Source organism: Sciurus carolinensis, chromosome 1, assembly GCF_902686445.1.
Source record: "Sciurus carolinensis chromosome 1, mSciCar1.2, whole genome shotgun sequence".
Taxonomy (NCBI): Eukaryota; Metazoa; Chordata; class Mammalia; order Rodentia; family Sciuridae; genus Sciurus; species Sciurus carolinensis.
This window is the reverse complement of record NC_062213.1, coordinates 188,751,713-188,778,146: the sequence shown is the minus strand read 5'-3', so window position 1 is coordinate 188,778,146 and position 26,434 is coordinate 188,751,713. Positions and strand designations below refer to the sequence as shown.

The 26,434-nt window shown below is 40.8% G+C and overlaps 1 protein-coding gene across 5 annotated transcripts; it reads right to left on the bottom strand.

Annotated features, from left to right (window-relative positions):
• Positions 1–2,722: 2,722 nt before the first annotated feature.
• Positions 2,723–24,639, bottom strand: Taf12 (TATA-box binding protein associated factor 12). Of its 5 annotated transcripts, XM_047547848.1 has the most exons (8): positions 24,526–24,583; positions 15,543–15,627; positions 14,994–15,025; positions 14,563–14,814; positions 12,227–12,304; positions 6,853–6,967; positions 5,254–5,342; positions 2,723–3,462 (listed from the first exon to the last, which is right to left on the bottom strand). In XM_047547848.1, the coding sequence occupies exons 3-8, from the start codon at positions 15,009–15,011 to the stop codon at positions 3,427–3,429; spliced, it is 588 nt and encodes a 195-aa protein (XP_047403804.1). In that variant the 5' UTR covers positions 15,012–15,025; positions 15,543–15,627; positions 24,526–24,583; the 3' UTR covers positions 2,723–3,426. The 5 variants fall into 5 exon arrangements, with proteins under 5 accessions (XP_047403804.1, XP_047403803.1, XP_047403805.1 ...); XM_047547847.1 differs by lacking the exon at positions 14,994–15,025 and having other exon boundaries at positions 24,526–24,626; XM_047547849.1 differs by lacking the exons at positions 14,994–15,025; positions 15,543–15,627 and having other exon boundaries at positions 24,526–24,639.
• Between the last annotated feature and the right edge of the window lie 1,795 nt (positions 24,640–26,434).

Here is a 26,434-nt window from a genome sequence, read left to right as displayed (position 1 = left end):
GCCTCCTGAGCCACTGGGATTACAGGCGTGTGCCAAGGTGCCCAGCCAAACTTCCCGTTTACATGCAAGTTTTGAGTATCAGAATCCTCTTGTCTGATGGGATCTTTCTCAGATCCCAACAGTTAAGAAAGCTGTTGCTGTCTGAAGAGGAGTGGGAAGCCCAGTGTGCCTGCTAGGCCTCTCTCCCTCCCCTCCCATTCCCTGCCACACACATTCATGGCCTAAAGCATGGGCACTGAACTGAGGGCTTCATGTACACATTTGAGAAGCCAGGATGAAGCTGAAGTATGCTAGAAGAAATTTTAAAAATAGGTAGAAAAGAGACATAAAGAAAGGACAAGGAAATAAGATTTTAATTCAGGAGTTCTGCATGCTTTTCCAGGCCTGTCACTTCTAGTCTCTTGCAGACTTATTCTCCAAATTCCTGAGAAATCTGTAATACTAACTGTACACTATTAATTAAGCTCCCAATAAATAGATTAAAGAGATATATCTCGAGGAACCTCTAATTTAGGGAACTTTCCAGTGCCATCTATTAATCACATAATGAAGACCATGTCAGGCTAAGGATCTAGATATTGACCAGACCACCAGACCGCTATCATTCCTACATACCTTTCTCTACCCATCCCTCACTGTTTCCTTTACTTTTTTTTTTTTTTTTTTTTTTTAGCGGTACTGGGGATTGAACTCAGGGCCTTGTGCTTGCAAGGCAAGCACCCTACCAGCTGAGCTATCTACCCAGCCCACTAAGTTTCCTTTAAAAGAAGACCGGAAACCCAAAGTTATCTCTCCCTCTTGTAGGTGGCCTGCATTCTCCCTTGAATGCACGTTCTTTGCTTTACTCCCAAAGGCATCCCTCTCTTGAGATGGCCATCTTCTCTAATGACAAAGTGACACTACCAGTCCTGAGGGCTATCTACCCCCAGGCTCCTTTCTGCTCATCTTTAGCTACTTTTTCTGAATCTTGCAATTTGAGCTTTAGCCACTTGATGCACTGACTTTTTTTTTTTTGGTACTGGGGAATTGAACCCAGAGGTGCTTAACCATTGAGCCACATCCCCAGCCCTTTTTACTTTTTATTTTGAGACAGAGTCTCACTAAGTTTCTTAGAACCTTACTAAATTGCTGAGGCTGGCTTTGAACTTGTGGTCCTCCTGCCTTGGCCTCCCGAGACACTGAGGCATGCAACACCAGCAATGATGCACTGGTTTTTGGGGTTTTGGTGCTGGATTGAACCCAGGGCCTTGCTCATACTATACTGCCTGCTCCTAATACATGGATTTCTTTAGAACTCTGGGCCTTTGTACACACCATGCTTCTGCTTAAAATGCTTCAGTGGCTTCTGTTACACTGGGCTAAAGATCACTCTGCTGGGGCCTACAAGGCACTGCACGACTGGGCCCCGAACTACCTCACTATACTGCCTCACTATACTGCCTCAGGGCTTGTATATTTTCCTGGAAGAGATTCCAGTCCTTTCACCTAGATCCCTCAAATCTCAGCTCAAATAGCCTTTCTCTCCAATGGCTTATCCCCTCCCCCACCCCTGTGATCCTCTCCTTTGCGGCTTTTGTCTGTTTCCAATGGCAGGACTGTTCACCATGTCTGTTTTATTCAACATTGTAGCCTCTTGTCTAGGTCCAGCCTGAGCAGAGCTTATAAACAGTTGCTGAGAAAGTGGCCAGGGGAAGTGAGGCAGGGAGGGTAAGGGAAAATATTGGGGAATGATATTGACCAAATTATATTGTTATATTGTGTGCATGTACAGATATATAACAATGAATTCACTATTATGTATAATTACAATGCACCAATAAAAATACAGGGAAAAAAGGCTTGCTGAACAAATGAAAAAACTCCTTACTCTGCAGACAGGACAATGTTGAGATAGAGGAAGCCACTTACCTGTCACACAGCTGATCAAGAAATGAGGTCTTTTGACTACCTCATCTCTTTCTAATTAAACTTCCCCAATACCCTTGTCCCCTTCTGTCCTCAACATAGGAGTTAAAAAACTAAAGCTGGATTTCTTCTTGGCTGCTGAGGTCAGTGAACTGCTCCTACTATCAGAACTTTGGCTGGAGGCCTCTTGCTGTTTGACATCACCAACGGACCATCCTTTGAGAGTGTCGCCGTAGCATCAGGAGGTTCTAGAGAAAGTTAAAACCCTTTAACATTATTCTGGTGGCTGGCCTCGAGTGACTGGTGGCTGAGAGTCAGGTAATGCTGGAGGAGAATGGAAAGTGGGCTACCCCCTTGTCCTCAGCCAAGAGCAACAGAAACATCAGCAGGAACTTTGAATTGCTCACCCAAAAGATCTAGGAGCTGTGAAGAGAGGAGTTCTGGGGTCAAACTCAAGAGTGTGGAGGAGTAACGAGTAGGGCCCCATCTTAGGCTGAGTCTTAGGAGGCAGAGGACCAAAACAGGGCAAGGTGGTGGCCCCTGGGCAGAATGGCCACTCTCCCTGAAGCCCACAGAACTCTCACAATCCACAAGGGCAATGCTGGGCACAGGACAGGATGATGCCATTAGAGGACCCTGAGGGTCTGGAAGGGGCCTCGTTTCCTCTGCAATATGGTGAAAATCCCAGGATTGGATACCAGTAACTAAGGACAGACAGGATTTTCACAAGGCTACTCTCATCCTTTCTCATGGCAAGGGTGAACATAAATCTCTAGAAGTTCCAGAACAGGTCAAAGAGGGCTCTTAAGCACATTCACATCGCCAAAACCAGGATGCCTATTTATTGTGTGGCTTGTTAGAATTCACCACGCCTGATGGAAGAGAAAGTGAATTCAAACTCCTACTGATGGTGTCCACCCTCCCTTGGAGTAAAACAATGGAAAATCCCTGAGTGTTTCTCCAGTGCAGAAACTGACACCAGTGCTGCCCCCTGCTGTCGAGAGCCTGGTCCAGTCCTGCTCTTCCCCCTGACTTCCTCTGGCATTTCAAAGGCTTGTAAGCCACACACCTTGTGGCTTTCGATTAATAACTTCTTTATTCTGGAAAAGCAAATCAAATTCATATTCATATAAACACTGACATTACAAAGTACAGGGAAAGGGGGAAGGGAGGAGGAAACAAAACTCTCTACAAATCCTGCTAATACTGTCTCACCCAACAAGACCATAATGCTTTGTCCCATATTCAATCACTTATATAATAAACCACAAATAAAATCTTCTCTGGAAGATACACTGCTCCTCTTTGAGATGGCAGGGAAAAGGGATCGGAAGTAAGGGTAGGAGGCTTTATTCTTTTGGCAGATCCTCTCAGTCATTATAGATATTGCTGCACTGTTAATAAAAAATATATGCTTCTCTGTAAAGCATTTAAAAAAAAAATTCCAAGGATGAGATGGCTGAAATCTCAGCTCAAGTATCTCCAAATACATTGTTGTCCATTCCCTGACCTTTCCATGTGTTATTTCTTGGTTGTTTTCCGGATCAATGCCATTCTCTGAAAGAATAAAAGAGAGAGAAGTAAGCAGTTACACAGGTTAGTATCAGGAGCTTTCTGGAAAATCTGTATGCAGTTAATAGGCAGCATGGTCTACAGTATAGGCTGGAGCCCTTGGGGACCTGCAATCACAGAGAAGCCTTCTTTTTTTTTTTTTTTTTTTTTTTGTGGTGCTGGGGATTAGAACTCAGGGCCTTAGTGCTTGCGAGGCGAGCACTCTACCAACTGAGCTGTCTCCCCAGCCCTCAGCAGCCTTCTTTTAACCAGAAAGCAATGTCTGACAAAAGTTTAGACAGGCCAGCAGGTCCATTTCACCCACTAAAAGACCCAAACTGCTCTGGGCTATCAGGATGGCAAAAAGGTTAAAAGTAGAAGGGACAGCTTTTGCCTTTTGAGGACACAAGGGATAGGCCAGCAAAACATGTTTTCTAGGATTTCCCTACCCCAATCTCTTCTTTCTCTACTGATAGAGAAAATAGGGAAAAGGGCCTCAAATTTCAAACCTGTTGCCACAAAAAGGGAGTCAAACTTTCATACCTGATGATGTGCCATGAAGGGCAACTGAAGACTAACAACTTCTACTACAACCCATTGTGGACCCATTCAGATCATGGGTTTCTATTTTTACTATTATCAGCCACTGGCCAAACTACTAACTTGCTTTTGCTCACTCTTTTTGACCAAGAGATAACCCCATTATTATATATATTTTTAAAATATATTTTTAGATGTCAATAGACCTTTATTTTATTCATTTATTTATATGTGGTGCTGAGAATTGAACCCAGTGCCTCACACATGCTAGGCAAGCTCTCTACCACTGAGCCACAACCCTAGCCCATGAGATTACCCCATTATTATGACATTTGTTAACTAAACAGGGATCCAGAGCCAGAGGGACAGTCCAGAGAAACTCCCTTTTGAAGAATAGTAAGGACCTTTGATTCAGGTTATTAGTGGCTCCCTGAGAGGGCTTCCTCCTTGATCTCTGTAAACAACTTACTCCAGAAACCCCAAGGACAAAAAAAAGCAAGGGATATTCACCTAGGACTGCCCAGTACCTGTCAAGCTTGAAAATACCTCACTTTTCAAATCAGAGTAGCCAGTTAAATTAAGGCAGAAAGGATAACAGCCTTTCAAAGGGGAGGTCAATGCTGCTATCGAACTGACCAATGACCAATTCTCACACTGACATCTAGGTTCCTTGTTAAGAGGGACAAAGAACAAAGGTTAAGCTGGGGACATGGGCCAGAATGCTTGGCACAGCAGCCTGAACACTCCACCTCAGCATGAATATAGTATATTTCTGTTTTCTCTGACCATTTTCTATTCAAGGGCATGTTCAAATCAGCAATGAAGCAAGATCTCATTAAGGAGGTTTTGAGGGGGTGAGCCCCATCCATATTAGAAGAGCCTAGAATCTGAACCAGGCACAGTGGTACATGCCTATAACCCCAGCTAATACTTGGAAGACTAAGGCAGGAGAAGTACAAATTCAAATCCAGTCTCTGCAACTTAGTGAGATCCTGTCTCAAAATAAGAAAGGGCTGGGGATTAGAGTGGTTCTGGGTTCACTCCCCAGTACCAAGAAGAAAAGAAAAGCTTGAAGTTAAGCCCAACAGAGTCGAGAGAAAAAACTGAGACCCCATATGGAAATAGAGCAGCACTAAGGAGATATCTGACTGCTGCTGCCTCTTGCCCTCTCTGACCTTTGGTTCAGAGAGTGAAATCTGCTGTGTGGGGGAAGTGAGACCCCTGGAAGGTAGGCGGCCACCTTGCCCGGCTCCTCACCTGTTTATGAGCTTCTGTGGTGCAAGCTTTTTTGTAGGGTCGTATTTCTTCAGAGCCAAATCCTGGGATCCACATGTTCCACTGGCGTTCTGCAAAGAAGCAGCAACAGAATTAAGGGTACCAGGAGGCAGAATCAGGGGTGCAGTATTCCCCCCTCCAAGTGTCAGGGAGGATGAATCTGGGCATCAACTATCCTAACACTAACCCTATAGGGCTAGTCTATAGAATATAAATGGGAAATCACATCTGGCTCCTTCAAGGGCTTTGTTGTTGTTGTTGTTGTTGTTGTGGTCCTGGGGACTAAACCTCAGGGACACTCTACCAATGAGCTACATCCCCAGCCCTTTTTATTTTGAGACAGGGTCTCACTGAGTTGCTTAGGGCCTTGCTAAGTTGATGAGGCTGGCTTTGAACTTGTGATCCTCCTGACTCAGACTCCCAAGATTATAGGCATGTGCACCCGGTCAAGCAATAGTTTCTTGAAACAAAAGTGGAAGTCTTTCAATCATCAGTCATGTGCTGATACACTGAATTCCTTAATATCTTCTGCCTCATTCACTTGACCTGCCTTATAGACTGTTTTCTTTCTTTTGGTTATATTGTAACCAATGCAGAAGGGGGCTCATTCATTTCCAAATGATTATGGTTATCAGCATTAGGTGAGTATCTCCCAGAAAAATCCAAGCTCAAATTTAGTGTCTATGAAGTGGGAAAGCAGAATACAAAATTTTATGTACATTGCAATTATAATTTTCTTGGAAAAAAAATGAACAAATAGACTAAAAATTGCAAGGGAACACTGAGGAACACTTTGTTTTTTGGGGGTGCTGGGTAGCAAAGCTAGGGCCTTGCACATGCTTTCCAAGTATTCTACCACTAAGTTATACCCTTACAGGCAAGAATATTCTATCCCTTTTTTTTTTTTTTTTTTTGGTACTAGGGATTGAACCTGGACACTTTCTTTCTAAGCTACATCCTTAGTCCTTTTTTCATTTTTATTTTGAGATAGGGACTTGGTAAGTTGCTGAGGATCTAACTAAGTTGCTAATACTAGTCTTAGGAAGAGTTTTATTTGAATGGTAGAAATGTAATAGTAACTATAATTGCTAAGCACTTATTTTGTGCCAGGTCCTATACCAGTTACTTCACAAACATAATCTATAATTTCACAATAACCCTAAGGAGGTTATTATGATCCCTATTTTACAAAAAAGAAAATAAGCTTATCTAAGAGAAATGAAGTAGGAAGGATAAGATGATTTAGCTAGAAGTAGCAAAATCTGGTTTTGTTTTTTTTTTTTTTTTTTTTTTTGGGTGCTGGGGATCGAACTCAGGGCCTTGTGCTTACAAGGCAAGCACTCTACCAACTGAGCTATCTCCCCAGCCCCCAAAATCTGGTTTTGAATTCAATGTCTACGCTTTATTCCCCTCTACTATGGATAGATTTCTTTCTTCTATTTAGTGTTGCTATTAAATGAATACATAAGTCCCGGGGCCCAAAAGTCTGATCCTGGCACCAGGGTTCCTCTGACTACACTTTCCCTGACAGTCCTAAAGGTATAGTCATGTGGATACTTCAGGGAGAAACAAGCTACATACCTAGATGCAGCTGGACATCTTTCACCTCCAGAGTGCTGGACTTGCGATGCCGAGCAAGCTGGCAGGCTGCTGTCACCACACTCTCAATAAAATCATCAGCAATCTGCAGCAGCATCTGGAGAAGGCAAAGTAAGTGAGAATAACTGTGAAAGTTGCAGGATAGGCTCCTGTTGCTGGGACAACTGTTTTCTGCCTTTCTGCCTGAATTTTTATATATATTTCTTTTTTTCCTTTGACACTAGGGGTTGAATTCAGGACACTTTACCACTAAGCTACATCCCTAGTCCTTTTCTATTTTGAGACAGGGTCTCACTGCTGAGTGTGGCCTTGAACTTGTGATCCTCCTACCTCAGCCTCCCAAGTTGCTGGGATTACAAGCATGAGCCAATGTGTCTAGTCTGAATTACATATTTTGATAGACTTTCTATTAGTAGGCCTAGAATCAGTATTTGGGCTAAGGTGTGGATGGGGAATGAGAAGGACAATTGAAACATTACCCAAATCAAAGTGAAGATAAAATGAAGATAGGAGAAAATGTTAAAAGGAGAATTAATTTGATTATGGCCATGTAACTAGAGAGCAGTGGAAACAGGATGACTATGGTTCTGAGTTCAAATCCTAAGATCTTTTTACTTCATTATTGATTCCTGGACTATGTGAGAAGCAAGATCAGAATTCTGAAGATAAAAATCTATGTGAGGGGGCGGGGTCTGTAGCTCAGTGATAGAGCACTTGCCTTGCACATGTAAGGCACTGGGTTCAATTCTCACCATTGCATATAAACAAATAAATAAAAATGAAGGCCCATCAACAACTAAAAAAAAAATTAAAATAAAAATCTATGTGAAGCAACTTAATAAGACCCTAAGCAATTCAGTGAGACGCAGTCTCTAAATAAAACATTAAAAAGGTCTGGGGAGGTGTTTTAGTGGTTAAGTGCCCCTGGGTTCAATTCCTGGTACCAAAAAAAAAAAAAAAAAAAACTACAACAACAAAAACCTAAGTGAAGCCACATGACTCAGGAGGCTGAGACAGGAGGATTGCAAATTCAAGGTCAGCCTCAGCAACTTGGTGAGGTTAAAGGATTTAAAAGGTCTAGAACATAATCTAAGAAAAATCTTAACAAATAGAACTACAACTGTAAAGGACTGGAAAAAAAGATTTAAAAAAGAAAAGCCCAAAGAGGATCAATCCAACCACTTTCCATTTCAGAAGAAAATAGCAAAAATAAGAGAAGAAATTACCAACAGTAGTATAAGAAACTGGAATCTTCACACCCTGGTGATGGGAATGTAGAATGATGCCCCACTTGGAAAACAGTGGCAGTTTCTTGAAGGTTAAACACAGAGTTACCACATGACCCAGTTATTCTACTGCTAGGTATACACCCAAGAAAAATGAAAATGTGTCTACAAAAAAACCTGTACATTTGTGTTTTTAAAAGGGGGGGAAAAACTTGTACAAGAATATACACAGGAGCTGGGTTGTGGCTCAATGGTAGAGAGCTTGCCTAGCATGTGGGAAGCCCTGGGTTAGATCCTTAGTACTGCATTAAAGAAAATAAATAAAAATAAAGGTATTGTGTCTATCTACAACTAAAAAAAAAATTAAAAAAGAACGTATACAGTAGCATTATTCATAACAGCCAAAAAGTAGACAACCCAAATGATCATTAATTGAAGAATAATATTTATACAATAATATTTCATTATATGTCTATATCACATTAACAAAGTGTGATATAGTCATTGATAGACATAAATTTTTCATTTATTTCATGTAGTTTTTTCTTTTTCGGTACTGGGAATTAAACCTAGGGACACTTTACCACTGAGCTACCTCCCCAGCTCTTTTTATTTTTATTTATTTACTTAATTTTTTTTTAGTTATAGATGGACACAATATCTTTATTTATTTTTATGTGGTGCTGAGGATCAAACCCAGTGCCTCACATGTGCAAGGCAAGCACTATACCACTAAGCCACAGCCCCAGCCTCCTATTTTTTACTTTTTATTTTGAGACAGCGTGTCACTAAGTTCCTTAGGGCCTCACTAAGTTGCTGAGGCTGATCTTTTGTTAATGTGATACAGACAAACAATGAAATATTGTTCAGTTATAATAATGTGGATGTACCAATATGTGTGGAATAATAGGGATTGAAATACTGACATGTGTGCCACCACATGGATGAACTCTGAAAACATTACCATGAGTGAAAAAAGCCAGTCACAAAAGACCAAATATCATGTTTCCATGTATTTGCAGTCTTTAGAATAAGCAAATTCATGGAGGTAGAAAGATCAGTGGTTGCTTATGGCTAAGTAGGATGGGAGAAAATGGGGAGTAAGTGTTAATGTGTATGGGTTCTTCCTTAGGGTGATGAAAATGTTCTAAAATTGATTACAGTGACAGTTGCAAACCTCTGCGAATATACTAAAAACCATTAAATTGCACACTTCAAGTGAGTACATTTCACAATATGTGAATTATATCTCAATAAAGCTGTTAAAAGGACTGGATGTAGCTCAGTAGTAGAGCTCTTGTTTAACAATCAGGAGGCCCTGGGTTCTGTTCCCAGCACCACCAAACAAACAAGCAAACAAACAGACAAAAAATAAAGCTGTTACCTGCCACCCCCCACAGAAGTTAGGTAAATATTTTCCCTCTGCTTAAAAAAAACAACAATGGAATTTTATCACTTTGTAATCTGTACTTCCTTTACCTATTAAATATTCACAAACATACACAAACACACAAAAAAAAAGAAAGGAAATTAACTTGTAGAATAATTCCAGAATCAAGGCACAATAATAAAATAGAAATAAAAGAAGCCTCCAAGAAAGCTAAGCATGATGGTGCACACCTGTAATCCCAGCGATTCAGGAGGCTGAGGCAGAAGGATCACAAGTTCAAGGCCAGTCATAGCAAATAAGCAAAATTCTGTCTCAAAATAATAAATAAAAAAGGCTGGGAGGCTGGGTTGTGGCTCAGTGGTGGAGCGCTTGCCTAGCATGTATGAGGCAATGGGTTTGATTCTCAGCACCACATATAAATAAATTAAATAAAGGTCCATCAACAACTTAAAAAAAAAAAAGGCTGGGTATATAGCTCAGTGCTAATGTGCCTATGGGTTCAATCCCCCCAAAAAAAAAAAAGAAAAAAGAAGGAGAAAAAGCCTCCAAGAACCCAGCATAGTGCACAGCACATGAAAGAAGGCACAAAAAATGGCATTTGCTGGTAAATGCATGAAGTTGGAAAATACCATGCTAAGTGAAATAGGCCAAGCCCAAAAACCAAAGGCTGAATGTTTTCTCTGATAAGTGGATGATGATACATAATGAGGGGGGATGGTGGATAGGGGGAGAGAAGAATGAAGGAAATTTGGATGGTGTAGAGGAAAATGGAGCGCGAGAGGGTGGGGGAAGGAAAGACAGTAGACTGAGACAGACAGTATTAGCCTATGCATATGAATGATTACATAAATGGTGTGAATCTACATTATGTACACCCATAGAAATGAGAAGTTGTACCCCATTTGTGTACAATGAATCAAAATGCATTCTGTAAAAATAAAAAAATTTCAATTAAAAAAATAAATAATAAGATAAAAAAAAAAAAAGGCGGCACATAATAAAGGTTGGACGTAGAGTTCTGTGGTAGAGTGTTTGCCTAGCATGTATAAGGCCCTGGGTTGGATCCCCAGCATCACCCCCCCCCCCAAAAAAAGAACAGGAGAAAAATAAATTCCTAAAATACATGAGATCAAAATAGCATAAGACTTCTTAATATGAAATTTTAAAAGACAATGGAGCATTTTCTTCACAGCTAAAATAAAAAAATGATCTCCAAAATAAAATCCTAACCCCAGACATACTAAAATGTAAGGTTAGAATGCAGATATTTTCAAGCTGGGTGGGGTGGCACATGCCTGTAATCCCAGATTCATAGGAAGCTGAGGCACGAGGACTGCAAGTTTAAGGACAGTCTTAGCAAGTGAGCAAGACCCTGTCCCAAAATAAAAAATAAAAAGGGCTGGGGATGTCGCTCAGTGGTCAGGCACCCCTGGATTCAATCTTTAATCCTTGGTACCGAAAAAAAAGAAAAAGAGAAAGATATTAATAAATCAAAGTGTATTTGTTTAAGTATATTACTCGGAAATAACAGGAAGAGTATAGAAACAGCTAAAATTATTGAAAGTGAATGCCTAATATTTGCAGCAGTCTATGCCTTTTTTTTTTTCTGTACTGAGGATAACCCACTGAGCTATATCCCCAGTCACCCCAACCTTTTTTTTTTTTTTAATTTTGGGATGGAGCCTCACTAAATTGCTGATGCTGGGCTTGAACTTGTGATTCTCTTTCCTCAGTCTCCTGAGTTGCTGCGCTTATAGGCATGCACCACCAGGCAGGGTGAGTCTGCCTTTTGTGACATGGTAGCAACTACAAGGTATAAAAAGTGTTGAAGAATTCTTCAAGCTGAGCCGGGTACAGTGGTGTACACCTGTAATCCCAGAGGCTCGGGAGGCTGAGGCAGGAGGATCACAAGTTCAAAGTCAGCCTCAGCAACTTAGCGAGGCCCTAAGCAACTTGGTGAGACCCTGTCTCTAAATAAAATATAAAAAAGCTGGGGATGTGGCTCAGGGATTAAGAGCCCCTGGGTTGGATCCCCAGTACAAATATAAAAATAAAAATAAAAATAAAAAAGTACGCTCCTAGTGGATTTTTTTTTTCTGTTGTTTCATGGATTGAACCCAGGGGTGCTTAACCACTGAGTCATATCCCCAGCCCTTTCTACCTTTTATTTTGAGACAAGGCCTCACTAAATTGCTAAGGTTGGCTTTGAACTTGCACTCTTCCTGCCTCAGCCTCTGGAATTGCTGGGATTTCAGGCATATGGGACTACGTTGGCCTATCCTAGCTGATGCGTACGTTATTCTATGAGATCTTCACAATAAACCTGTAGGTAAATAATGTCATACCCTACGGACATAAGAGGAGCCCCTGAGTCTCAATTTTTTTTTTTTTTTTTTTTAATACTAGGAATTGAACTCAGAGGTAGTTTACCACTGAGCTACATTCGCATTCCTTTTCATTTTTATTTTGAGACAGAGTTTTGCTAAGTTTCTGAGGCTGACCTTGAACTTGTGATTCTTCTGCCTCAGCAGAGTCACTGGAATTATAGGCATGTGCTACCACTCCCGGCAGGGCTGAGTCTCAAAAAGCTTAAGCATCTTGTCCATGGCTGCATGGGCTGGTAAGAGGCAGAGCCAAGATTCAAATTCAGATTCATCTGACTCTAAAATCTCTTCTCTTAACCACTATGCCATATCAGCCCTCAGGGGCATAGTCTCCGGAGAACCCAAACCGACCTTACCTCCTCTACATCTTCATCCAACTGCTCATTTGGATCCACTTCTCTTACTAAGTCTTGTAGTTTCTTCTTGGTCAATACCTAAAGTTAATTGTGAAGAGATTCTTCAGTGAGTATTAAGGAAGCAAAAGAACTCATAATCCCATACTGAAGAAAGGCTATCAATTTATTGGGTTTAGTTTCATTTCCAATGAGTTCAGTGTGGCCTACTGGTGGCACTGCTACCAAACTACGCTTCTAAGACAGAAATAGTCCAGGGAAAAACAAAAAGAGTAGTTTGGAAAAGAGGTCAGCATCCAACTGTCATGCAGTTTATTTAATCTTAACCTCTTTTTTCAATTATGCCTCATCTCCCTCTACATTAAGCAATGTGCAGTTCTGTGACCACCACAAAGTGTATCCTTTATACCCATTACCGATAGACATGCTATTCCTCCCTTTTTTCTGTATGCTCAGCTCATGGCACTCTTTCTTCTTTTTGGTACTGGGGATCAAACCCAGAAGTGCTTTACTACTGAGCTACACATCCAGCTCTTTTTAATCTTTTATTTTGAGGCAGGGTCTCATCAAGTTACCAATGCTGGCCTTAAACTTGCCATCCTCCTGCCTCAGCCTCTGAGTATGAGCCTCAGCACCAGTTCAATGGCACTCTTTTCTGATGTCTTTCCTAGACCACCCAAGGAAGTGCAACCATGTCCTCATTTGGTCTTTTCTATATTCTGTGCACTCTTCTACCATTATGCATATTTATAAATTTGCCTGTACTCTGACTTAATAGGTTAAAAACTCTGAGAGGAGGGACCTTGTGTTCATCTCTGTATAATTAAATAACATATAAGGATGTATAGCTACAATCCCTTTTCATAGTGTTCAGTTACATATAAACACCATTAAAAAGTGATCAAGGGGGAAGCTGGGGAATGTATCTCAGTGGCAGAGGGTAAGACTAGCATGTGTGAGACCCTGGGTTTATCTCCAGCACTGCAAAAAAAATAAATAAATAAAATAATAATAATAATAATAATAATAATAATAATAATAACAACAGCACAAGGCCCTGGGTTCGATCCTCAGCACCCAAAAAAAAAAGGAAAAAAAAATAATAACAACAGCAACAATACATATTTTTTAATAATGTCTCAGATTTATTCATTCTTCTCCATTTTACCATTATTACCTAATTCAAGTCTTTATCACTTCTTGATTTATTGCAAGTCTTAGAATTGGTATTCTTTCCAGTTTATCCCTCTTTCCCACCCCTTATTCCGTTACTGCCAAGTTAATCCTTCCAAAGATATGCTACTTTTATTATGTTAACATTACTCCCTTTAAATATCTATTATCTATTAAATATCTGAAAAGATTGTTCTGCTGTAGTCCTACTTTAGTTTTATCTCTTGCTCTTTTTCAACAGACCATATACTTAAAAAACATATTTGTTGTGCCAGGCATGGTGGTGCATGTCTGTAATCCCAGCAACTCAGGAGGTTGATGCAGGAGTTTACCAAGTTCAAGGCCAGTCTCAGCAACTAAGCAAGGCCCTCAGCAACTTAAGAGAGACCTTGTCTTAAAATGAAAAATTAAAAGGACTGGGGATGAGTGCAGTGGTAAAGCACCTGGGATTCAATCTCCAGCACCAAAAAAACATGTTTGTCTCCCTATTATCTGCCCAAGTCTCCCCCATTTACCTTTACTAGTCCTTCCACCCACTCCCTTGAAATGTCTCCTCATCCATTCTACTCAGACTACAAGATCCAAGTCAAGGCATTATACTTATTTCTTGTAGCTTTAAATAGTAGAATCAGGATCACAGCTAGAAAGGGAAACAGATTTTGGGATCACTGCAGAAATTAATAATTGCAGCAGCTAGATGAACTAAAAGGAACACTGGAAACAAAAGTATTTTTACTTTAGAAGTAAAGAACCCATTTATTTATTTATTTATTTATTCATTCATTCATTTATTTTAGTGGTGCTGGGGATTGAACCCAGGGTTTTGTGCTTGCGAGGCTAACGCTCTACCAATTGAGCTATCTCCCCAGCCCCAGAACCCATTTATTTTTTTATGTGTTATATAGCTAACACATATAAAGCACCTGTCATATGCAATGTGTCGTGTTAGTATATGCATGTATATATGCATACATACAACCATACACAAGAGAGAGTAAAACAGATAAATCTTGAACAAGATAAAGAATGTTAGAATTCCAGGGGTGGGAACAGACCTTCTTTCTCAACTGAGAAGAGGTAGCTCCTGAGATGGCCATTTCTCAAAGAATTTCTTGATCAAATAATAAAAAGAGGTGACGAGAGAGAAAAAAGTAAGAGGATAATACCTGATTGTTTTCAGGGCTAAGACGACCTCCTGTCCCAGGAGTGCCTGGAATTTTTACCACTGTAGTGCTATTGGCCATGGAGCCTTGTGGAGGGGTACTGGCTGGTTCCGGTTTTATAGATGAGAAATTGGAGAGGTTGATTAGTGCTGAGGGGCCAAACTGGTTCATAATCTGCCGAGCTTTGGATTTCAGCTCATAGAGCTTATCAAGATCCTGTTTCTTTTTGGGGCTGTAAGGACCAAGGCCAATCAACTGGAGAAGAAAAACATGAGAATTAGCTCTAGATACAACTATAATAAAGAATAAGTTTTGAAAGTAAAATTTTGTGAGATCTGTCAGACTTTTGAGGGCCCTTCAGTATATCTGGGATGGTGACCATTTGATACCTACACATTAAAATGGAGAAAATGAAGAATGTTTATTGCTCTCACCTGATATTTAGAAACCATCTCTTCTCCAAAAGCTAAATGAAATAGTCCACAAAATTGAAATAAGGAAGAAAGGAAATGAAATGAGGAATCTTATGTATAAAAATACATTAGAATAAGCAAGACATTTGAAAACTTTGTACAAATAAAATACTTGATAAAGAATACATGCATTATTTTTTAAGTATCAAATAATGTTAAATTCAAATAAGTCATGTCACAATCACATACTTAAAACTTGGTCACAAAGTTCAAGAAAACTGATTAGTTCATTTTGGCATTTCAAAACATGCTTGAGCCTATTCAGGACTATGTCCAATAAATGTAATTTTTAGAAACTTTTAAAAGTAAATTCTTCTTTATCATAAAAAGCAAATTTTCTCTGAGTGTTAGCAATGTTTAAATACATGCAGAAATCTTAGCCTGAAGCAGTCGAGATTCCTAAATCTTAGAGCCATGATGTTGACTCTGTGAACATCAGCTTTGGTGTCATCAGGATCAGAAGCACATTCACCAAGTTCTGCCCATAGTGGCCTCAAGGAGCTTACTTACAGCTATCTGAGTGTCTAGATCTTTAATTACATCAGCAACAGCTGTGAGCCCGGTGAAATGAGAGGCAGCCATTTTCAAAAGCTACCTGTAAATGAACAACTAGCATCAAGCACCACCCTTGCCACAGAAGCATTACTGTAGCATGACCTGGCACATCTTCACCAATCAGGATCCAGGGAAACTATCTCTTTGTCCCTACTATGTGGCAAGAAAAAAATCCCCCTCTCCCTTGAAAACAACTTTAAAAATTAATTAATAATGAATATTTTTAAATGAATGAGGGTACAAGTCTATAATCTCAGTGACTCAGGAGGTTGTGGCAGAAAGACTGCAAGTTCAAGGCCAGTCTGAGCAACTTAGAGAGACCCTCTCTCAAAAAAGAAAAATTGAAAAAGGGCTGGAGAGGTAGCTTAGTAGTAAAGCACCCCTGGGTTCAATCCCCAATACTGAATAAAATGAAACAGAGGCAGGGATATATCTCAGTTGGTAGCATGCTTGCCTAGCATGTGGGAGGCCCCTAAGTTTAATCTTGAGTGCCATTAAATAAATAAACAAACAAATAATAAATAAAAGGGCTAAGGATGTAGTAGTGGTAGAGTCCCCCTGAGTTTAATCCCCAAAATAAAAACAAAAATTAATGATGGTGCCAGGTATGGTGGGACACACCTGTAGTCCCAGCACTTGAGGCTGAGGTGGAAGAATCACTTGAGTCTGGAGTTCAAGACCAGCCTAGACAACACAACAAGACTGTCTCACGGGGGAAGAGGAATATCTATCTATCTATAGATATGTATGTGTGTGTATATTTATGCACATACATATATAACTGAATAAATGATGGGGCTGGCTGGGACTGTAGCTCAGTGGCAGAGCACATGCTTAGCTATTGGGTTCAATCTCTAGCACCATTAAAAGAAAAAAGAAAGAAACTGAAAAATTAATATGGGCACAGTGACACATGCATGTAATTCTTGCAACCTGGGAGGCTGAAGCAAGAGGATTGCAAGTTTGAGGTCAGCCTGAACAACTTAGCAAGATCCTGTCTCAAAATAAAAAATAAAGGTATGGAGATGGAGCTCAATGGTAAAGCACCTTTGGTTCAATCCCCAGTATCAAAAAAAAAAAAAAAAAAAAAGGCAAAATTGTGTGATTTGAACCTGCAGGAACCATGTTAACAGCTTTCAGAATCTGGGAAATCTTAGTAACCTGAATGATTCTATTCCACTCTTGTCCCTATTGCTGAATTCCTCTCCAACATACTAACTTTCTAATATGAGAAAGCATGTTCTTCTGGTTTACCCTAAAAAAAAGTAACTAACTATGCACTGGTTAAATATAGAGGTCTCTATAAAGGGCTACAAGGCAAAATCTAAGAGAATTGGAAAAGTATATACCAGTTATTTTTTTGTTCTAAGAATGGAACCCAGAGCCTTCAAAATGCTAAGCAAGTCAGGCGTGGTGGTACACACCTATAATCCCACAGGCTTGGGAGGCTAAGGCAGGAGGATCAGAAGTTCAAAGCCAGCCTCAGCAGCAACTTAGTAAGACCCTGTCTCAAAATAAATTAACTAGGGTTGAGGATATGGTTCAGTGGTTAAGTGCCCCTGGGTTCAATCTCTGTTGCCAAAAAAAGAAACGAAGAAAGAAAATGCTAAACACACATCTACCACTGAGTTATATGCCCAGCCCTATACTGTCTTGACTCCGCAGGTCCATTTAAAGAATTTTCTTTTTAGTTGTAGATGGACACAATGCCTTTATTTTACTTGTTTATCTTTTTATGTGGTGCTGAGGGGATCGAACCCAATGCCTCACCTGTGCTAGAGAAGCGCTCTACCACTAAGCCACAACCCCAGATCCCACAGATTCATTTTTAATAATTTATATTACATTGAACTTGTATATGAATACTATACTGTACATATAAGAAATATCTATCAAAAGTGATATAGTCACAAGGCCCTGGGTTCAATCCCCAGCACCACAAAAAAAAAAAAAAAAACTGATATAGTTAAAACCGGGCACCATGGCGCACACCTGTAATCCCAGCGGCTGGGAAGGCTGAGGTAGGAGGATTGTGAGTTCAAAGTCAGCTTCAGCAAAAAGGGAGGCACTAAGCAACTCAGTGAGACCCTGTCTTTAAATAAAATACAAAATAGGGCTGGGGATGTGCTCATGGTTGAGTGTCCCTGACTTCAATACCTGGTACCCCCCCAAAAAGGGGGGGGGGCTGGGAGCAGGTGGGTGGTACATGCCTATAAATTTCAGCGACTCAGTACCTCAGGAGGCTGAGGCAGGAGAATTGCAAGTTCAAAGTCAGCATCCACAACAGTGAAGCCTGAAGCAACTCAGTAAGACCATCTCGAAATAAAACGAATAAATAAAAGGGTTGAAGATGTATCTTAGTGGCTAAGCACCCCTGTATTCAATCTCCAGTGCCAAAAATAAATAAGTAAAAAGGGGCTTGGATCTGGCTAAGCAGTAGAGTGCTTGCTTAACATGTTTTGTTGTTGTTGTTGTTGTAGATGGCCACAATATCTTTATATTATTTATTTTTATGTGGTGGTAAGGATCAAACCCAGGGCCTCACACATGCTAGGCAAGCACTCTACCATTGAGCCACAACCCCAGCCCTTGCTTAACATGTTTGAGGCTCTAGGTTTGATACCCTTGCTTCATATAAAAAAAAAAACAAAACAAAAAACAAACAACAAAATAGGCAAAAGGTCTGAATAGATCCTTTACCAAAGATAAACAGATGACAAATAAACCTATGAAAAGATGCTCAATATCATCAGCCATTAGTAAAAAGGCAAATTAAAACAATGGGATATGCCTTTAAGAATAGCTAAAATTACACAAAGTGCTGGAGAGGATATAAAGCAACTGAAACCCTCATACATTACTGGTATGAATGTAAAATGTTGCACTCTTCTGGGAAAACAGTTTGGCAGCTTCTTTTGAAGTTAAAAATATATCATATAGCAATCCTACTTCTAGGTGTTTACCCTAGAGATATGAAAACTTACATTCACACAAAAATTTGTATGGGAAGTTTACAGTGATCTTTTTCACAATTGCCAAAAAGTAGAAATAATCCAGGTATCCTTCAACTGGTGAATGGGTAAACAAACTACTACAGTACATCCAATAAAATGGAATACTACTCAGAAATAGAAAGGACTATTGATATATGCAATAAATGGATGAATCTCTAATGTATTATGCTAAGTGAAAAAGGCAAGACTGAAAAGGCCATATGATAAATTTATATGATACTCTGGAAAAGGCAGTTATAGGGATGGAGAACAGAGCAGTGGTTGCCAAGGGATCTGGTGTGGGATAAGGTTTGACTACAAATGGGGAACATGGTTAAACTTGGGGACAGGTAGAAATGTTCTGAATCTTGAATGTTAATGGTACTTATATGATAATGTGTATGTCTTATTCCAAGTTGTGACTGTATGCCAAGAATTTTATTTGTATGTAAATTTGAAAATAAATTTTAAAAATCAAACATCACAATCTGATCAGTATGTTCAACCCCAATTGTGGATGACACTGATGAAGCACAATGGAATGAAGAGACTGTAGATAACTTGAATTCCATTATTTAACATACTACAGTTGCCTTCAGCTACTCAAATTTCTAACTCTTGCTTCCTCAGGATGCCAAAAACATAGTTAGCCAGGTGTGGAGGGTACACACCTGTAAACCCAGCAACTCAGGAGGTTGAAGCACAAGGACTGCAATTTGAGGTCAGCTTTAGTAATTCAGTGATGCCCTAAATAACTTAGCAAGACCCTGTCTCAAAATAAAAAATAAAAAGGGCTGAGTGTGTGGCTCAGTGGTTAAGCACCTTTGGGTTCAATCCCCAGTATTTCCTCCCAGAATAGGTAAAAACAGAAGCATTAACTGTGGGATGTTTGAGAGAATAATTATAATAACTAACCCCTTCTGGTACCTACTATGTGCCATGAGATTCACACATAACTCCAGAAAGTCCATGCCTCAGTGAGCTACAAATGAAAATATTCAGGGCTGGGGTGCCAGGTGTGGGGAGTGCATGCCTGTAATCCCAGTGACTTGGAAGGCTAAGGCAGGAGCATCCCAAATTAAAGGCCAACACCAGCAATTCAGTGAGGCCCTGAGGGCTGCTGGGGATATAGCTCAGAGGTAAAGTGACCCTAGGTTCAATATCCAGTACAAAAAAAAAAAAAAAAAAAAAGGAAAATAGAAGATAGAAGACTATATTGTTTTTGGAACCTGTTTACCTCTGAAATGTTTAGGATTTATTTATTTGTTTGTTTGTTTATTTATTTATGGTACCAGGGATTGAACCCAGGGGCTCTTAACCCTAAGCCACATCCCCAGACCTACCTTTTCTTTTTTTTTTTTTTAAAGTGAAAGGGTCTAAGTTGCTTTGGGCCTCACTAAATTGCTGAGGCTGGTTTTCAACTGGAGATTCTCCTGCTTCAGTCTCCTGAGCCACTGGGATTACAGGTGTACGATACCATGCCCAGTAGGAATTTATTACTTAAACAAATTCTGGAGTCCAGGGAACTATCAGCCTATAGCATGAAAGCCTTATGACTGTGGTACATGACTGGATTTTCTACCTGGCTATTTCTCTCCTTGGCTCCCAGTTGTATCTAAACCAGCTCATATTTCCCAGCCTAAATCAACCAAAAAAGAATCAATTATTTGTAGTCTGAGACTTGACAGCAAAATAAACAAGGAATTTTTTCCTGTCTGAAGCTGATGCTTGTTTTGGCTACTCTGATCCCCTGTGGGAGATTTTTAACTTATGAGAAAGGCAATACAATGCAGTGGGAAAGGATATGGACTCTGGTGAGAATGTCTGAGGTCAAGTACAAATGCTGCTGCTTACCTACATGTTCTTGAACAGTTACCTAATCTTTTTGAGTCAATTTTTTTTTTTTTCAATACTGGGGATTGAACCCGGTGGCCCTTTACCACTGAGCTACATCCCCGGCAGCCCTCAGGGCCTCACTAAATTGCTGAAGTTGACCTTGAATTTGGGATCCTTCCCCCAAGTTAATTATTTTTAATTTTGAGACAGTCTTTTGCCTAGACTGGTCTCAAGCCTGTGATCTCCTGCCTCAGCTTCCCAAGTCACTAGGATTATGAGAATGCACCACCCAATGCCCCACCTGCCCAGCTAATCACAGCTACATGGCAGGCTAAGGCAAGAGGATCCCTTAAGCCCAAGAGTTCAAGGTCATCCTGGGTGCCATTATAAGATCCTCATCTCAAAAAATAAATAAGGGGCTGGGGATGTAGTTCAGTTGGCACCATGCTTGCCTAGCATGTGCAAGGTTCTGGGTTCAATCTTCAGCACTGCCAAAATAGGTAAATAAATAACTGACTAAATAAATAAATTTTAAAAATTGGGTACAGTGGCATATGTACACCAGGAGAATCAAAAGTTCAAGGCCAACTTTGGTGAGACCCTGTTTCAAAATAAAATTTAAAAGGGCTGGGGATGTAGCTCAGTGGTAGCTTGTTTGTCCAGCATACATGAGGTCCTGGGTTAAATCCGCAATAGAGCAAAAAAATAAAAACAAAGAAATGGAACAGTAGATTGAAAAATAGCAGCAACAAGTGATCAGTAGGAAGCTGGGAGAGGTATTGTGGAAAAGCCAAGTCATGAGGGACAAGTGCCAACCAGGTGGTGGTACACTCCTGTAATCCCAACTACCTGGGAGGATAAGACAGGAGGATCCACAACTTCAAGGCCAGCCTGGGCAATTTAGCAAGACCCCATCTCAAAATTTTAAAAAAAGGAGGGGGGACAGCTGGGACATCTAGCTCAGAGATGGGTGAAGCCCCAAATTCAATCGCCAGTACTGCAAAAAGCAAAAAAGAAGTAGGCACCATCTTTGACTAGGCTTTTTGTACCTACAATTAGGAGCCAGACCAGGCAGATTTTTTTAAAAATATATTTACTTATTTATGGTACTGGTATTTTGGTTACTGCAAGACCTTGTCTCAAAATAAAAAATTAAGAAGATTAGGGATATAGCTCCATGGTAAAGCACTCCTGGCTTCAATTCCCAGTACCAAGGGTGTTGGGAGGGAGATAAACACCCCAATACTACAGCTACAAATGAGTGAAACTGAGTATATTTTGCAAATGTAGATGAAGATGCTAACTCAGGAATAAATTATCACTAAACCATCAATGAAAATGTGACATTGGCATGCTTTCTCTCATAATTTGCTGTGTATAAATTCTAAATACTTGTATATAGGTACTTGCAAATAGTACAGGGGCAATTCACTGAAAAAAATCAGTTTCCAACTAATTAGCCCAATTGCCCCAACCATACAGTTAATGCTAACAAATAATTGATGAGTTAATCCAATTTTTATTTTCTTTTGTGGTTCTGAGGATTGCCATGCTAGGTAAGTGCTTTACCACTGAAGTATATGCTTGTCCCTTTTAAAATTTTATTTTGAGAAAGGTCTTGCTAAATGTCCCAGGCAGAACCAAGTTGCCCTTGCTTGGTCTCCTAAATTTTTTTTTTTTTTTTTTTTTTCTTTTTGTACTGGAGATTGAACCCAGGGATACTTAACCACTGAGCCACATCCCCAGTCCTTTTTATTTTTTATTTTGAGACAAGGTCTTGCTAGGTTGCTGAGGCTAGCTTTGAACTTGTGATCCTCCTGTCTCAGTCTCCTGAGCATCTGGGATTACAAGCATGCACCACTGCATTTGGTTTTGGCCTCCTAAATTTAAATTTAAATATACCTAACTCTGCTGGACTCCACTGTAAGGAAACACTACGAATATTGCTTTTTTTCTATCTTGAATACCCATGCTCTGTGAAAACACAGGAATTTAGTTCTCCTCAAATACCATACTAAATACACTAACAAGTTACAGTCTTTGACATTAAGAGAAATCTTAAAAAGGAGGGAGTGCTTTCATTCAATTACATGCTTTGTATAACTATTACTTATATTTTGCTGATGGACAGACAGACATGGAGAGGGAATCCAATTAGAAAAGTAGAAAAAAGTTTTGAAGGCACACATAACTGGGCTAGGTCACACAGTATTATGTGATTTCAAAGTACTTAACCTCTCTGAACCTATTTCTTTATCTGTACAATGGACCTAAAATACCTAACTCCTGGGCTGTTATAATTATTAATAGTTGAAAGTACTTAAACCAGGTCTGGTGGTGAATGCCTATAATCCCAGCTACTCAGGAGACTGAGGCAGAAAGATCACAAATTCAAGAACAGTCTGGTTAATTTAGCAAGACTGTGTCTAAATAAATAAATAGGATTAGGGGTTTGGTTCAGTGGTAGAGTGCTTGTTTAACATGTGTGAAGCCCTGGGTTGGACCCCAGTACTACAGAAAGGGGGGGGGAGTGCTTAAACTGTGCCTAGTTAACCTCAGTAGCTTTCAATAAAAGATATTATTGAAGAAGCGTCTGGTCCAAGTCTCTCCATCTAAAAACATTCATAGTAATACTTGTGCCCAAAATACAGGACACAACTTATGTACAACTTTTTTTTTTTTAAATTGAATCCAGGGGTACTCTACCACTGAGCTACATCTCCAGTCCTTTTTACTTTGAGACTAAGTTGCAGAGGCTGGCCTGAACTTGCAATGCTCTTGCCTCAGCCTCTAGAGTATTTAGGATTACAGGTGTGCACCACCACACCTGCTATTTGCGACTTTCTAGTGTATTTAAAAAAATAATATTTGGCTTCACTTAAAGGTTTCCCTACTGGTTAGTGACATTCACTATTATCTATTTTAATACAGTAAGGAGAATCAAAGTATTAGACTCTAAAATAATTTCCTTCTTAAGTTTGAAGGTAAAGATTCCAGAAACATTTATTCAAGGAATATTAATCACCCATCTTATATGCTGCACAGCAAGGTACTGTATCTAACTACTCATTGTCTCACTGTGATCCTAAACCCCTTTTGGACCTTCTTCTCCTTACATGTAAAACAGGATTTTTAAATAGATGATCTTTTCGGGCCCTTCTATCTCTGAAATTTGAGATTTGGGGATCTGTGCTCAGTTGGGGTTGATTGGAATGGGATTTAAAGCACTTCTCAAGTATATATATGAGTTCAAACTGCTTCCAACTTCACATCCAATTCGCAAGAATGAGTAGAAAAACGAAGATTCTTGCATGTGAACTTCCTAAGTTTAAGTATCTGACACACGAAAAACCTGCCTGCCAAAAACCGAGTAGGCAGCGCGAAGGAGTCGTCTTCCCCTGAATGCATCTTTTATCACTCTGGGCACAGAGACTACGCCGCGGGGGGGAAAAAAAAACCGATCGCTCTATCTTTTCCAAATCCTCTCCCTTTCCCTTGGAGGCTGAGCTCAGTCCCGGCCCCTTACATTTTCCGTGTTTTAGGAGCCGTGTCCTCACAGCCCGTTTCCTCAGGAACTCGGGAGTCTCTAAGCCCGATCCCGTCCCCATAGAAGCCCCAGTCTTCTGTTCTCTCCCAAACTCAAGTCTTCTCTGCCTGCTTCTGCCCTTCAGGAACCTAAGTCTTCGTTGCTCTGTTTCTGAAGCCTTAGGAGCCTGGGTCTTCGCCGTCCCGCTTCTGCCTCTTAGGAGCCCAAGTCCTCACTGCTCCACTTTCACCTCTCTAGAGCCCGTGTCTTCACGCCCGGTTTCGTTCCGACCCTCTCCTCCTAAAAGTACGGGACCTCAAACTCCTGTCCCTCTCAGACCGCGTTCCCTCAGGTGCCGGAGAACTCACATTCGTCCGGGGTCCCTAAGTCTCCTTCGGAGCCCGGGTCCCCACAGCCGCGTCTTCTCCGAGCCCGATCCCCACAAGTCCCATCCCAAGAGCCTGATTCCTCACATCCCAGTCTTCTCCACAACCTGGTTCTTCAAACGCTGACCCACTGTGGGTCTGGGTCCTGACTCCCTCCTCCCGCTCTTCTTCCTCAACTGCCAGGGCCCAAGACTCACAGGCAGCAGCGTCTATCTCCCCATGATATGCGGAGACTGCCCCAGTGAAGCTTTCCTCTCAGCAGCCGGTCCGACTGCGCGGCCCTCCCCGAGTACTTCCGGCACCGCTCCCCGCCTCCAACCCGGAAACGCGCGTCTCTTCCGGCTGGCGGGCGCGCGCCTGGCTTGCGCAGACGCAGATGGCCCTCCGACACGTGGTTGCTGTACTGGGCTGTAAGCACCGCTCTTCGGCTTGTGCTTTCTCCTTCTTGTGGTTGATTGCTGGCGTGGGCGACTCTGCGTTTTCTACCTCGGCGTTTCGACTCCTGCCCTAGCAGTTTCTTTCCGACTCTTACCTTTCGCTAGCGTGACCGGTAACTGACGCCCTCGGATGATTTTGAAGTCGCCATTTTTGGTTGGTGCTTTTGTCGTGATATCAGAATGGGGATATCACCTGGGACTGCAATACCCCATAGTATTCTGTTTGACCCCCAACGAGGGAGTTGGCAGCACGAGAACCCGGGGACAGGAGAAACCAGTTATGCCTGTGAATTTGTATTTGATAACTTTTAATAACAATTGAGCGCCTACTGTCCGGAATTGTTTAGTCTCTTACTTCCGATATGCCCTTTAATCATTTCAAGGAAACCTGTGAAAAATTTGTCCGAGCTGTAGCTGATTAAGTGCAGAGCCTTAACTTGAACAGAGCACTCTCACCCCAAACCTGAGCCTGTCCTGTAATCATTAAACTCTGGTGCTTTGAGTCATTTCATCCTGCAAATGCTTGGTGGCAATATTTTTTATTTTTAACCCCAGTCTCTAGACGTGTAAGCAAGTCCCGGTTTTTGCATGTGCGGGATCCTCAGTAAAATGGAAAAGAACTCAAACAAAAAATGTCTAAAGGTCTGTGGCAGTCCAGAGCTAGCAACAGTAGCTGCCAGCAGGAATTGGGAAAATACGGGTGCAGCAACTTGCCCTGTCTTCATATCTTTCCACCCCTCCCCCATGTTCCCAGTCCACCCTCTACACTGATACTAGATCCAGCTTCTCAGATTCAAGGCCTCATCGCCATTAGGTGTCAACCTACCTTTCCTAGCCTTATTTCCCTGCCACTGTTCTCTTTGTTCTTAGCTTTTGTTGTTGAACGCCTGTGTGTCAATTTTTTAAGATCGAATGTGAATGTATATGCATCCATTCAACAAATGTTTATTGTCTTTTTGGGTGCCAAACCTTTTGCAGGGGGCTGGGGAGATAGCTCAGTTGGTAGAGTGCTTGCCTTGCAAGCACAAGGCCCTGGGTTCAATCCCCAGCACCGCAAAAAAAAAAAAAAAAACCTTTGCTGGATACATACTGGTGGCCAAGACAGACATCCTTGCCCTCAGAGAGTTCACAGTCTAGACCAAATGCACAAAAAGGTAAAAAAAAGTACCAAAATAAGCTAGGTTTATCCATCTGGGTGATGAAGGAACTTGAGTGAAAGCTCTAAGTTAGGAAATAGCTTAGGGACCCAAGATGACTATGGCTGGGACTGGGGTTGTGGCTCTGGTGGAGCCCTCGCCTACTATGCATGAGGCCCTAGGTTTGATCCTCACCACCACATAAAAATAAAATAAAGGTATCGTGTTCAACAACTAAAACAACTAAACAAACTAAAACAAAATATTAAACAACTAAACTAAACAACTAAAACGAAATATTTAAAAAAAAAAAAAAAAAAAAAAGATGGCCATGGCTGCTGGAGTTAAATAGGTGATGGGGAGAGACAGATTGAAGAGGTAAGCAGGAATTCATTTCAGGCCAGACTGCATACTCTGATAAGAATTTGTAATTTTATTTATTATTGTGCATGGGAAGGCATTGGAAGGTTAAGGAGAGGAGCAAAATGATGAGACAGACTTGCTAAATTGCTTAGGGCCTATCTAAATTGCTG